At 47.2% G+C, this 13,747-nt stretch overlaps 1 protein-coding gene and 1 pseudogene across 1 annotated transcript in view; one reads left to right on the top strand and one right to left on the bottom strand.

The window, feature by feature from the left end:
• Positions 1-12,528, top strand: part of WDR60 (WD repeat domain 60) — a 71,105-nt gene extending 58,577 nt beyond the window's left edge. Inside the window, exons 18-25 of the mRNA XM_012812958.2 lie at positions 933-1,046; positions 1,145-1,206; positions 1,601-1,652; positions 4,787-4,847; positions 5,396-5,495; positions 5,675-5,806; positions 9,198-9,421; positions 12,030-12,528. Coding sequence (XP_012668412.1) covers positions 933-1,046; positions 1,145-1,206; positions 1,601-1,652; positions 4,787-4,847; positions 5,396-5,495; positions 5,675-5,806; positions 9,198-9,421; positions 12,030-12,228 — 944 coding nt within the window. The 3' untranslated portion in view covers positions 12,229-12,528. The remainder of the gene's footprint in view (positions 1-932; positions 1,047-1,144; positions 1,207-1,600; positions 1,653-4,786; positions 4,848-5,395; positions 5,496-5,674; positions 5,807-9,197; positions 9,422-12,029) is intronic.
• LOC105888245 lies at positions 417-634 on the bottom strand (annotated as a pseudogene).
• Positions 12,529-13,747: the final 1,219 nt, after the last annotated feature.

Genomic DNA, 13,747 nt, shown 5'->3' with positions numbered 1-13,747 from the left:
GCCAAAAACTGCAAAAAAAAAAAAAAAAAAAGGAGCTGCTTATCTTGCAAGAAGCTCTTGTTTGTGTTGACCTTGGGTCACATGTTCACACGGCTCAGGATGCTGGGAGGGCATTTGTCTGGAAGAGAGCCTGGCCCTGGGACCCTGCCAGCTGTCATCACAGCATCACCTTTTGAACGTCAGGGTTAGTGAGAATATGGAGGTGTCAGAGTTCTGGTCTTCTTGACAGGGCCTGGGGAACGTGGTCCCAGGAACGGGCAGGCTGGATTCCTTGCTGGTTCTGGTACAGGGCGGATTCACCAACTTTCCCATCCAGGGGACTCGGCATCCCTGCCCTAGGCAGCTGCATCCCTGGAACACCTGGGCAAGGGGTGCTGGGCACAAATTGCCTCCACATCCCCACCCTGGGACTCCTCTCAGTCTTCAGGCTCTATTTCTACATCATCTGGGCATGACCTGGTCTCATGCAGCCAGACTATCCTCTTGGAAGCTCTCGGCAGCATCATGCCCGTGGGGTTGGAGGGGTGATGATGATGTCAGGCACATCCAGGTGCCTATCACTGAGAATGGGGGCCTCACTGAGGCTGCTGCTGCTGGTGCCAACACACATTTTAAAGACTTTCAGGTAAGATAGCTTAAGCCTCTGCAGGCCACATGCTGGTGGGCTCACTGCTGAGCCGTGCCCAAGTGCACAGGGCCAGCCTCTCCCCGCCCTCCATACTTGCAGACCAGCAGGGCCAGAATGTGCTGCCTCTTCCTATGGATCCTGGTGCTGCTGCAGGTGGTCAGGGTCATGCACTGTCCATGCTGGCCTTGTGGCTTTTGGGGAGGTTGTGTGGAGAGATGTGGATCTTTCAGGCCCAGAAGCACCTCCGTATTTGTTGTATATGACAGCAACTGTGTTTCCAGCGCTATGTGTTTTTGAACTCTAGATGGAATCCTCACATCAGTGAACCACCAGAGTCCTCTTCAAGCAGTAGAACCTGTCTCAGTGTCTGTCTGCAGAAAACAGAGCTTTGTGCTTTCACCATTTTCTACTCAGGAAGGTATACAACCCTTCACTCATCTAAAACCTTAAATCAGTGCCCTGAGGTGTGGTTTTCTGTGTAAAGCCATTTCTTCCTTTTGTTTCTGTTTTCATTAGAAATGACAGGTCTGTCATTCCACATCGCATCCTTGGACGAGAGTGGGGTTCTCAACATGTGGGTGAGTAGGTGGCCCAGGCTGTGTGCGCCACAATGTACATGTGTACCCATGCAACAGGTCCTAAACAGAGTGAGCTTGTTGGGGTGGATATGGCAGGGAGTCAGAGGGTAGAGTAGGGGCTTGGAGGGGTTGGATGTTGGACGCAGGGGACAGAGGAGGCCAGGCTCACTGCTCTGTGAGGTGGAAGATGGAGCTTTACCGTCGGCCACTTTGGGGCTCTTCTGTGACAGCTAAATAGGGACCTCACAGGCCTTGGGAAAGAGCAAGGAGAATTGGGGCAGTGTCCCCAAGGTGAGTGGAGGGAAGAGAGAGATCAGAGAAAGGAGGCAGCACCACAATATTGTTCCTAATTGAGTCATAAATCTTCTTTTCTGTATCAATATTCTGTTTTTAGGTGGTTGTTGAATTGCCAAAAGCAGACATCGCAGGTTCAGTAAGCGATTTAGGTAACTATTGAATAAATCAGTTCTGGTTATTGTTTTCTAAAATGAGTAAAGACTAAAGATACCAATGACTGCTTTGAAAAATATGTAATTAGCTATCTGAAAAATGAACTTTAAAGTTGTGTGTCGGCTCGGCGCCTGTGGTTCAACCGGCTAAGGCGCCAGCCATGTACACCTAAGGTGGCGGGTTCAAATCCCCAGCCCGGACCCGCCAAACAACAATGACGGCTGCAACCAAAAAATAGCTGGGCGTTGTGGTAGGCGCCTGTGGTCCCAGCTACTTGGGAGGCAGAGGCAGGAGACTCGCTTGAGCCCAGGAGTTGGAGGTTGCTGTGAGCTGTAATGCCACAGCACTCTACCCAGGGGGACAGCTTGAGGCTTTGTCTCAAAAAAAAAAAAATAAATAAATAAAATAAAGTTGTGTGTCATATAACATCATTGACAATAAACAGGCTTCTTGGCGAGAATGATCAAATAATATTTGCAGGGAACCCACTTTAGTGACTGTAGTGAGTTCCTCTGGTAGCTGAGGCTGAATATTGTTCCATTCTGCACATGAGTAGAGGATGGTGTCCTCTGCATCCTGAGTGCCCCAGCAGGCTTCTTCCTTGCTGTTGAATTCACCAGCACAGGACACTTTGGGGCTACTGAGAGCCGCAGGGCTGGTGGGGTAAAGGCCTTGCATCTGGGGGGAACAGAAGATAGTGGGACAAAAACACCTACATCTTCCACAGTTTGGTGCTTTTGATGCTGGATAGTGTCGTTTTTACTTCCAACACGGAGTGATTCAGTCCTCTTGTGTGCCATGGTGGGGCTTATCCATGGTCTGAATGTGACTTTCTGCTCACCTCATGGCCTCCAGCCACAGTGTCTAATGAGGAGCCCAGTTCACCTGGTGTCAGGGTGTGTCTCTGGGTAGTTATGGCAGAAAATGTGGTGGATGTGATACTGACTTTGTTCTCAATTTCATGAAATTAGGGAAGAGGAGGACTTTTTATCTGTGGAGCAAATAACTGCATAATTCATGTCAGAATACCATCAGATTCATTTAGAAGAGCACTATAGATACCAATGGAAGTGAGACTCACGGTTTCATTAGTTTCACTGGTAGGTGTTCTTAGGGTGCAGTAACCATTTTTCTCAGTGTTTCTTCATAGAGCATCCTCTGCCTATCAGGAAACCACTCTGCCTTTCCTTAGTCCTTTTGTGTTCCAGACTTCTAGGTTGTGCACAGATAGAATCTTAGAAGCTCACAAGCTGCTGGTGAGGGTAGGATGATAGGCCAGACTCACCCTGTTGGTGCTAAGACTGACACCTTTTTGCCTGGTTATGCCCTGACCACCTACCTGGAGTCTGGCTGTGCTGTTATCTTGTTATGTGACAATTTTTTTTAGGAAATTATGGATGATACTAAGGACTTAAAGATTTTCTGGCGGCTCGGCGCCTGTGGTTCAATCGGCTAAGGCGCCAGCCACATACACCTAAGGTGGTGGGTTCGAATCCCCAGCCCGGGCTGCCAAACAACAATGATGGCTGCAACCAAAAAAAAAAAAAAAAAAATGGCCAGGCGCTGTGGTGGGCGCCTGTGGTCCCAGCTACTTGGGAGGCCGAGGCAGGAGACTCGCTTGAGCCCAGGAGTTGGAGGTTGCTGTGAGCTGTGAGGCCATGGCACGCTACCCAGGGGGATAGCTTGAGACTCCGTCTCAAAAAAAAAAAAAAAGATTTTCTGTCCACAGTGGGGTGATCTGGCTATGGAGACAAAATTATTATTTTTTTTTAATTAAATCATAACTTTGTACATTGATGCATTTATGGGGTTCAGGGTACTGCTTTGCTTCGATATACAATGTGAAATGTTTACATTGAACTAAGTAACACATCCATTACAATTATATTCATTTCTTAATAGTTTTAAAATGTACCGTTGCATGATGCTCATTATTTTGTATAAAATGTGTTTGCATAAAAATGTTTTATATGAATAGTATATATGAGATAGTTAGAAAAGTGGTATCATAGGGTGGTATATGTTTCATTTTTAAATGTTGCTATATAAAAAAACCCTTTATCCATTGATCCACCTACCCAAACTTCAACCATGTTCCTGTGTTGCCTTTAGGAAGAAAGAGGACAATATTCAGAGCAGCAGGCAGCTCAGGGTGGCTCTGGTTTCTGTGTGTGGCATTAGATAAGTGGCTGTTGGCAAGCTGGCACCAGTTTTCTTTCATTCATTTATGAACTGTTCTCTGAACAAGCTGGGTCTAGCCCTAGGGCCCAGGAAATAAGAGCCAAAGATAGTGGCTGGGGAGATATGTTTATTACATTATTGCAGGGGCAGTGACCTGGTGGTGGCCCAGGTCAGAGACCCCCATGGGAGGTGGTGCGATGTGGGCATTTGCTGGGGAAGGGGGCAGTTTCATGTTCATGAACAGTAATGCTGAGCATTCGGGTGCTACTTGTAATTCAGCTGCCAAAGTTCTAGGCAGTGCCTTGTACAGAATTTGGGTTTTAATGTATATAAGTTCTAGTTCTTCCCTTCACAGTAATTAAAAAGCTGGAGCACTGAGCTGAGAATAGACAGGGAAGGCTGGCCTGATAAGTGGCCAGGGAGTCAGCGCTGTGGCCAGAGCACTTTAGGAAAGAGAGGGAAGGAAAGGAAAGTCAGGTCTCAGAAACCTTGCTTTGTGTCCTGTGAGAGGATGTCAGATACGCTGATGGAGAGGTGGTGTGCGTCCTGCTGTGGAGCTGGCAGCTTGTGCATGTGCTTGGGGATTGTGGGTCCTGAACGTCTCTCGCGGACATGCACAGTGCGCACGTGGTTTTAGGTGGTTGTTGGCATACCTGCCTGATCACTTACTGCTTTTATTGTGTCAAATCTGAAGATGTGATGGCTTCTGGATCTTGATTCCATAATTATTTTTCTGTAAGGCTCTGAACTGCAAACTCCTGATTCTTGAAAGGCAGTGTATGTGAGCCTCACCCAGTATTAGGGAAGGGGCACCATTTATCAGTTTGTAGTTTGACATGATTTTCTAACACAGATGTTTAAGCAATGAAAATAGTTCCAGGCATCATAATAAGATTTTGATTTAACTTGTGGGGAAGGTACATTGACTTCTGTTTCTGTCTGTTTTTAGGACTGCTACCTGGAGGGAGGGTCAAGTTGGTACACAGTGCTGTGATCCTGCTGGGGGGCAGGTGAGACAGAGCGACCCCTTTCCCAGGGCCCGTTTCCCATAGGAGGGGTCTGGGAGCTGCACCCTCAGTGCATATGGCTGGTCCCTGCAGTGCAGAAATCTACTTTCTCCATTGTATTTTTCCTATTTAATTAGTGCATTATTAATGAGCAAATGTAACGAATACAACTTCTACGTATAGACCTGTCTATTCATCCATCAGAAAATGATTTTCATCTTATAAATTGGTACTATTTGAGTATTTCTCATCCAGTTTTAATGCAACTGTAAAGTTAAATTTAGATGAAATTTTCAGAAGCAGAAACGTTGATGGAAAGTTGTATTCAGAAATTTAGGTTTCTACTTTCATTCTTATAACTTAATATGACATAAAATACTTCGTAATGTACGTATATACTGTGTGGGGCATTTACATGGAACCACGGAGGGGATGCAGAGTGGCCTTGCTCATCCAGGGAGGTCAGGACCACACAAGTGTGAAGTGTCATCGTTGTTCTTCATGTTTCAGAACAACTCATCTTTTCATCTTTGCTGTCTTATTCTTTTCAGTTTTTCCCTTAAAGGGAATGAATTTTGGGGGACCACACAAACAATGAGTGTTAAATTTCTGCCTTCAGACCCTAATCACTTTATTGTTGGCACAGACACGGTAAGTAATACTTCACATTTCATTCCACTACTCATTCTTCTTCCCTAGAGTTATCTGATAAATACCTTCATTTAAATTTAACTTACACTTTGCTTTCATTGCTATGATGTTGTTCAAGTGTGTCAAGAGCTTTGCCCAGCCTCTGCCTCTCCCATTACCCTTGGCCTTCTGGTTTCCAGGGTCTGATCGGCCATGGCACGAGGCAGGGAGTGAGGGCAGCCCCCAGGGCCTTCAGGCCTCAGCAGTGTGGAGCAAGACCAGTCACGGTCAATGCGATGGACTTTTCACCATTTGGAGAGCCAATATTCTTGGTAAGACAGTTTGTTTTTCAAAGCCCCAATTCTTTTTAATGGCATAAAATGCCTATTTGGGCGCTATACCACTTGTAGTGATCCACTGGAAAATTTTAAAAGTTAATTATTTACTAGACCACAGATTGATCACTTAGCCTTAGTGGTCTAAAAAGGAAAAACATCAATAAAAAAGAAACATTGATAACACTTAAAAAATAAAACCCACTTAGAAATGAAACTCTATTAAGTAATACTTTGTTCAATTTAAACTATTTAGAATTTAACAAGAGAATATCAAATATCAAAACCCATGATACAGCCACAGATAATAGAGAAATTCTTGATGTAAGAATTTTTTACTTTGTGTTTTTATTTTTAACAAGACATAATATAAATGAGTGTTCAGAGTCCAACCTGAGAAACCAGAGGAAGTCCAGGGCTGGCCACCCAGCCTGTCTGCAGCTCTTTCTAGGTCTGCTGCCGGCACAGCTCACCCTAATCCCAGTGTTGCATTTTTTTAGCCAGTGGACTCCAAGGTCAGTTTGTGGGTAGGGTGGGGGTAAGACCAGAGAGAAGGCAAAGTATGTTTAAAGGTTATACATGATTAAATCTGATAGTTAACTGTTGAAAGTTATACCAGGATCAGAGTATAGAATGACATGTGACTCCAGTGTGCCCTTCTCTCTCTCATCTCTACACCTTTCCCTATACTTGAGACTGAAGGGAAAGATTATTCATACTACTCTTGTAGAACTTAAAATACATTATAGTTCATGTTTATGAATTAATTACCTACCATCTATAGGATTATTGAGGGCAGAGGTGGTATTTTGTGCATCTTTATTTTTCCCTAAGACGACAGTTGAGCCGTAGAGTGCAGCAGCCATTTGTGGCCAAGGGCACTTGAAACATGGCCAGCATTGAGATGTGCCAATGCAAATTCACATATGCTAAATTTTGAAGAATTGGTATGAGTGGCTCGGCGCCTGTGGCTCAAGTGGCTGAGGTGCCAGCCACATACACCTGAGCTGGTGGGTTCGAATCCAGCCCTGGCCTGCCAAACAACAATGATGGCTGCAAGCAAAAAATAGCCGGGCGTTGTGGTGGGCACCTGTGGTCCCAGCTACTTGGGAGGCTGAGGCAGGAGACTCGCTTGAGCCCAGGAGTTGGAGGTTGCTGTGAGCTGTGATGCCATGGCACTCTACCCAAGGGGACAGCTTGAGGCTCTGTCTCAAAAAAAAAAAATTGGTATGAGTAAAAGAGAGTAAAGCAGCTGGGCATGGTGATGCCTGTGTGTAATCCCAGTGGCAGTAAGTCTGTATTTTGTGATCGTATGTGAAAGAACAAGGGTATCCCTAAAGACCCTCTTGCCCCAGGCCTAGAGCTGGTCCTCAGAGTCCAGTAGTGCAGGATGTTGCAGAAAGCCCTGGATAGGTGGGGGTGGGACTCTGAAACGTTCCCACTCTGTCCACGTCCCTCCACATGGAGCCCCCCCAGGAAGGGGTCCCCAGGAGCAGCTCGTCCTTGGTTTCCTGAGAGCCTTGTCTATGCAGCTGGAAACCATTCCACCTGGTGATCACATGGCCCCTTTCCAAAACACTTCTTGTCAGGATTATAGGAAAGTTACAAGAACACTTCAGATGGTTTCCACCCCTCTCTGAGGCTTCATCCTTTCCGTGTGTCCCCACTCTGTCTAAAAGGAAGTGGTGCACCCAGCCTCCACCCCAAGCAGTTTGGTGTGCGTTTCCTAAAAGCAAGAGCATCTCAAGTGGTCACCTTAGAAATGGTCATCAGGAAGTTGATTCTGGTACACACCTGTTGTCTCATCTGCAGAGCTCATTGAGATTTCACAGATTATCCCAATAATGTCTTTTAAGCAGAATAATTACCCAAGTCATGACTCTCTCAGTTCTGGTGACTCCTTTGATCTGGAGAATGTCTTCAGTCTTTCACGGCCATGACGATTTTCAAGGCCAAGGCTAGTTATTTGGGGTGCTCCTCAGGCTGAGCTTGTCTGCTGTCTCCTCTAGATGAGATGCAGGATTTGCCTGCTCGGCCGGGACAGCTTGGGAGGCAGCACCCTCTCTGTGTGGTGTGTCCGCCCTCCCTCAATGAGTGGGTGTCTGGGGAGGGAGGCAGCACTTTGTAATGTCCTGAGTCTCAGTTTTTCACTTGCCAATTTGCACCTTTTGGCAGTTCTTGGCCAAAGCTGTTGTTAGGTCAATTCCACACATACTAGTTGGCTTTCTGCCACGAGGAAAAAGTTGACGCTTTCTCCTGTGCATGTGTGTGTGTGTCACGTGACTTGGACACACTGCTTATTACCTGACTCTGGTCATAAACCGTATTTTATGCTGTTGCCACTGTATTTATCTTGCTGTTGAAGGTGTTCCCATTAGGCTGGTGGACATGCCTCAGCTGGCTCCTGTGTCTCCAGGAGTTTTGGCTCTTGGAGTGGAGGCAAGTCTCTAGACCTGAGATAGGGCATGAGATGTAGTGTGTGCTGGGGTTGTCCTGTGGAGGCCCTCTCAGGCAGACATGATGGCCACTCTTGTGAACAGACTGTGCTCACACCCACATCACTAATTGCAGGCTGGCAAAGGGGCCCCCTTCCCCATGTTTGTGCCTTCCATCTGGGAACACAGGAGGCCTGGCTGTGCACTGTGTGTTATCTCGGACACACCTTTCGAATGGCTGGACCTGAGGACACCCAGCTGTTCAGGGCCCAGGGCAGAGCCAGTGCTCAGCTCAGCTGTGTGACAGGTGCACGCCACATGCCATGTCCCCATTTCTGTGATGTCGTGTTCTTCACTTGGGATGCAGATTTTAAAATTTGTTTCTGTATTTCATTTTAGGATTTTATTCCCATTCTCATTGATTTTATTTTTCTTTTTCTGTTTTTATGTGAAAGATTAAATATATTGAGTAAAAGGGAATTAACTTTCTCTTCATAAGCTAAAAATTTGGTTTTTTACCAAACCAGATAGTTTGGTTTTATGGAAATTTCAATCCAAGGTAAACACATAACTATATTATTGATGCAGGTGTATATAATTATTTTTAAAAGATGACTTACTTCATGGAGCCAGTCAGTCCTAATGGCCTGTGCTAGAATCAGTGATGTTCAACTTTGTTAAAAATAAACACCTATTTGTATGATCCCTGAATTCACTGGTTATTGGTCATTTGGGGAGGGGCAGTAGTACAGAGTAGTAGGAGTCTCCACAATGGATGCTCACCTTTGTAACTTGTGAGGCCAGATTTAATGGTGTAACTTTATGTTTAGGAAAAAAAAGTTTTTGCTATCCAAATTAATGGAAGCTAATGTACTGAAAAATTTCCCAGGATACTGACATGGAGTTCAAAAAAGAAAAAAGAAATGAGCCATAGTTTCCATCCCTTCCTGCAGGCTGGTTGCTCAGATGGGAGTGTGCGGCTGCACGGGCTGAGCTCTGAACGCCCCCTCCTGCAGTGGGACAGCAGCACCAATGGCCATGCGATCACCAGCCTGCAGTGGTCCCCGACGAGGCCTGCCGTGTTCCTGGTTCAGGATGACACGTCCAACATCTATGTCTGGGACCTCCTCGCCAGTGACCTGGGCCCTGTGGCCATACAGCCCATCTCCCCAGACAGGTGCGTGGTGAGGCATGGGCAGGTGCTGCTGAGGCTTTGGCAGAGGCATCATGGACAGTCTTCCTTCTTATTTAATTTACACATAAGGTTGCTACACTTTAAGACTTTAAGATGTGGCTTTTTATATTTATACTGAAATGATAAATTTGTTTATATATATTAAACAGTAATACAAAATAATATTTTAGTGCAGTTTTAGGTTCAAAGCAAAATTGAGTGGACGGTACAAAGATTTCTCATGTTCCCCTGTTACGAACACCTGCTCTGGAGGGCGTGTTTGTCATAGCTGGTCATTGCCACCCAGAGCCCATGGTTTATGTCAGGGGCCACTCTTGAAGTTTGTACATTTAGCCCCAAGGAGTGTGTTGGATTGAAGGGTTCGTTGAGAATATGTCCCATCATCACATTCCACAGAGGCAGGACAGCTCTGCGAAGGCGACTTAGTCATGTGTGTTGGCTGTCCCCACACTCAGTGTCCGCTCTAGTCTGATGAGGGTCAGCACTCAGGAGCTGATGGTTCATGCCATTCCACATAATGTGCATCCTGTGCTCAAATCCCAGTGGCTTCTCTGACCACTGTCCAGCCCCTGCCATGGTGTGACCTGGACACCTATGGACTCACTCACGTGTGCTGGACCCATGTGCGGTCATGAGTCTTCTTCTCCACCCATGTCTCTCTTCACCTGTTTTTCTCGAGATTTTACATTTCCTGTTAGCACATTCTCTGACTGCGCAAGTTTGTACTGGTCTAGAGAAGGAATGGGAGTGTAGCTGCTGCTCCGTCTGCAGAGGGACTGGGAGGACAGAAATGGTCAGAGCAGTGGCTGGGCTAATAGTGTCAGGGATGTTGTGTTTATCTAGTGTGAGTCCTGGGCATTCTCATGTTATTCTCATACTAAAAAATACACAGGAAATCAAGACTCTGCTTTACATGTGCACAGATAACGCTGTGAAGTTTGTTATTCCAGAAAATGTACAGTGCCCTCCTGAGTGAATGCCCATTAATTGAGCACCAGCTATGTGCTGGCAGCAGCCCAGTGAGCTTGGGGCTTCCACTTCCCTAGCTGGTGGGCCAGATGACAGCATCAGCGAGGAGGGCTTCATGTGTCTGGGCTATGCTGTGGGGACACAGGACAGGACAGTATGGACAGGAGGGCAGGCCAGTGAGGGGTGTTTGGGCACAGGTGGGGAGGGTGAGGGATGCCTCAGGTGCTGCAGGGCAGAGAAGTGACCAACCCAAGTCTGTTGGAGCCCAAATGCAGCTCCAGATGTTTGTCCTCATCTGCTGGCCAGGACCCTGCTCTGTCTCTGGGAGACCCTTTCACCCCTCTCCTTGGGGCTGCTGCCTGGGACAGCTGGTCAATAGTCCGGCTGGGGGGCATAGAAGGAGGTGCCTGGACTGATGCGCTGCCCTCCCTGCACACCCTCTCAGAACAGCGATGCACAGTGGGTGCTGAGGAGAAGCAGAACAAGAAAGCAGTGGTTTTATAAGGAGGGCCTTGGGATCAGACACTCTGGGGCCTGCCTGAGGCTTTCGGAGTGAAGTTAAGGTTCTTGACAGTGGACCTGCTCCACCTGGTGGAGAAGCCCCTTGCAGGAGGCAGGCAGTCAGAAGGCTTGGGAGGTGGGGTGGAGCCTGACTCCAGTGTCTATCTTCACCCTCTTTGCTTGGATTCTGTTCAACTTACAAATCTGAATGATATTTTTAAAAATTGGCGATGGTACTAACTGGTTTTTGTATATCCATTTTCATTGTTTTTAAAACACTGTCAGTGAACTATTTTGTGCTCAGTTCCATAGCCCTGCAGCCAGGGAGCCTGCATTACCTGCATTACCCAAGTACCTGGGCAGCAGGACTGAAGTGTCGGGTGCCCAGGGCACATTCTTCTGCTGGTGGCTTTGAGTGGGGCAGGATGATGTCAGAGGTGACTTCTGGGTCTGTCCCCCATGGAGACGGAGCTCAGAGACAGCCTGGTCAGGAGAGTGTGGTCATCAGAGGAAGTTGAGGAAGTTTAGGATGATCTTCCTAAGGGGACAGTGGTGGGCACAGGACACTTGGGAATGGCTTGGGGGTGTTGGACAGCTGCCCTCCTACCTACCCTTGGCAGCTGGTGGAGTTGTGTCCTCATGGAGATTGGAGATGCAGACTTGGAGCTAGATGCAGATGAGACCCAGGGAGCAGTGGGGAAACCACCAGGGATCCAAACTGGAACCCTCATACAGGGGATTCCCTACGCTGGGGACCCCAGTTCTGGGCTCTGGGTGTCTGAGGGTGGGGCTGCCTGGACTGCTGGCTGCCCCGAGTTCTCCAGAGACTAGCCTGGCGCCTGCAGCAGGAAGCAAGGTTGAGAGCCTCGTCCTGTGGCTGCCTTGGGGCAACACATCCTCATCAGCTTCAGACTCTGAGATGCAGAAACATGTTTTTGAAATGTTTCCTATTAATTTTCATACAATTATTTCTAGTCTAACATTTCATTTTGCCTATTTACATTTTTAGAATCTTTCTTCCATTTCATTCCTCCCTGAGAAGAGAGAGATTTTAGAGACTCAGAAATAGCGGCACATTTTCCGCCTGTGCACTGACTCTCTTACGCACATGTCCCTGCAGGCTGGTGGCCATGGCTGTCGGGGGAGAAGCGGACAAGGCCAGTGGCAGCGTGCTGGCCCTGGTGCTAGCCCGGGCCTCTGGAGCCATCGACGTCCAGCTCCTGAGGAGGCGGTGGGCAGCCCCGGAGGCAGATGAGTGCAGCAGGCTGCGTCTGCTTCTGCGGGAAGCCCTGTGGAAAGAAGGGACACCGTGCATGTGACAGGCTGCTGCTAGTGAAACGGCCCAGGTGTAAAGACATAATTACAGGCAGATAATTGTGCATCTGTGTGCATGTGCGTTTGTGTACATAGAATATGTATAGTCTGTACATAATTTATTTTATAAGAATGCTACTTTGGAATTCCAAGTAAATAAATGGCTATTTTTGAACTGAAACAAATGAACATTTGAGTGGATACAACACATCAAAGGAAAGTCTTGTCTAGAAAGCTCTTTGAGAGTTATTTTTAGAACAGCTTTAGTATATTGCCACATTTATTACTAGATTCTTAACAGTCACCAGGAAAGTGTATTTTAATGAACTATTTTTTAGTTATGCATAAAGTGATATGTACACACATGTCTAAATTAAAAGGAATTATTTCATTAAAATGACCTCTCTGCCAACAGTGGTTTTCTTAAAACTTTTCTTGGGCATCTTTTTTTGGATTATTTGAATGTCTTTTATGGAGTCAAGTCAGATACATTTGCATTATACTTTGGCATTAAAATTGTATTTGTACAGAAATGACACAAGTAAATAAATTCTTGACGTTTGCAACTCATATGTAATAGGAAGGAAAGGTCCATCTGTGCTGCCACAGCAAAGTGCCCTGATCGGTGATTGTAAAGAACAGATGGGAAGTCCCAAGTTCAACCGACATGGCACCTGGTGACTGTGTCTTCACACACAAGCTTGCAGGCATCAGCACGATCCATTCTCTAAAGGCCCCACCTCCTAGTACCATCACCCTGGAGTTTAAGTTCCAGTGAATTTTAGGGGGACACACATTCAGACTATACAGAAGGACAGGAGAACTCAGGGCGCGGTGTCACTCTTGTGCCTCCGCCCTCTGCACCTCCGTGGAAGTGGCTTCCACCTCAGCTGCTGTTGCTGCTGTGTGAGGAGCACCACAGGTCTGGCACATTTAAATCTCACAGGGTCACAAAAGAGCCTCTACCTAGGTGGCCAGAGCTGCAGCATCAGACCTGGGAGGCCCATATGGGGCTCCCCAGTGTCAGGGGCACAGCCAACTCTGTGACTACCAGGCTGCAGTGGGCCTCCCCCAAGGGGCCTCTGCTCCACCACCAGAGCAACCCCTCAGCCTTTGTTGCCTTTTTCATTCAGGTGATTTAAAACTGTCCACTGCCCCCCCCCCCCCCTTCCTATTAGGAAAACAGTTGAGACAGAACAACGCAGACGGTGACTCTTCCCTCCCCATCCAGTCCATAGTCACTGGGGATGTTTGTCTGTTCAGGCTTCTTCCCTGTAGGCCCTGGCCTGTGCGGCCTCCGCTCTGCAGGACTGTCAGGTGTTTCTTCCTTCTTCCCACCCTACTCCTTGGGTATTCTGTGAGCCATATAGAAAGGTTGTGAAGAAAGGAAGATCCAAAAAGGTCAAGTCCTTTGCCTCGGGTTGATCTACAGGGAAGACTTAGCCTGCTTTATGTGGGACCTTCCCCTCCTGACAGCCTGAGAGGTTGTGAGACTCTGGGCTGTCTTCATAAGGAAAACAAGGC

Source organism: Otolemur garnettii, unplaced genomic scaffold (assembly GCF_000181295.1).
Source record: "Otolemur garnettii isolate 467f Iridium unplaced genomic scaffold, OtoGar3 scaffold00235, whole genome shotgun sequence".
In the NCBI taxonomy this organism is placed as follows: domain Eukaryota; kingdom Metazoa; phylum Chordata; class Mammalia; order Primates; family Galagidae; genus Otolemur; species Otolemur garnettii.
Note: the sequence above shows the minus strand (reverse complement) of the source record. Positions and strands in the feature narration are given on the sequence as shown.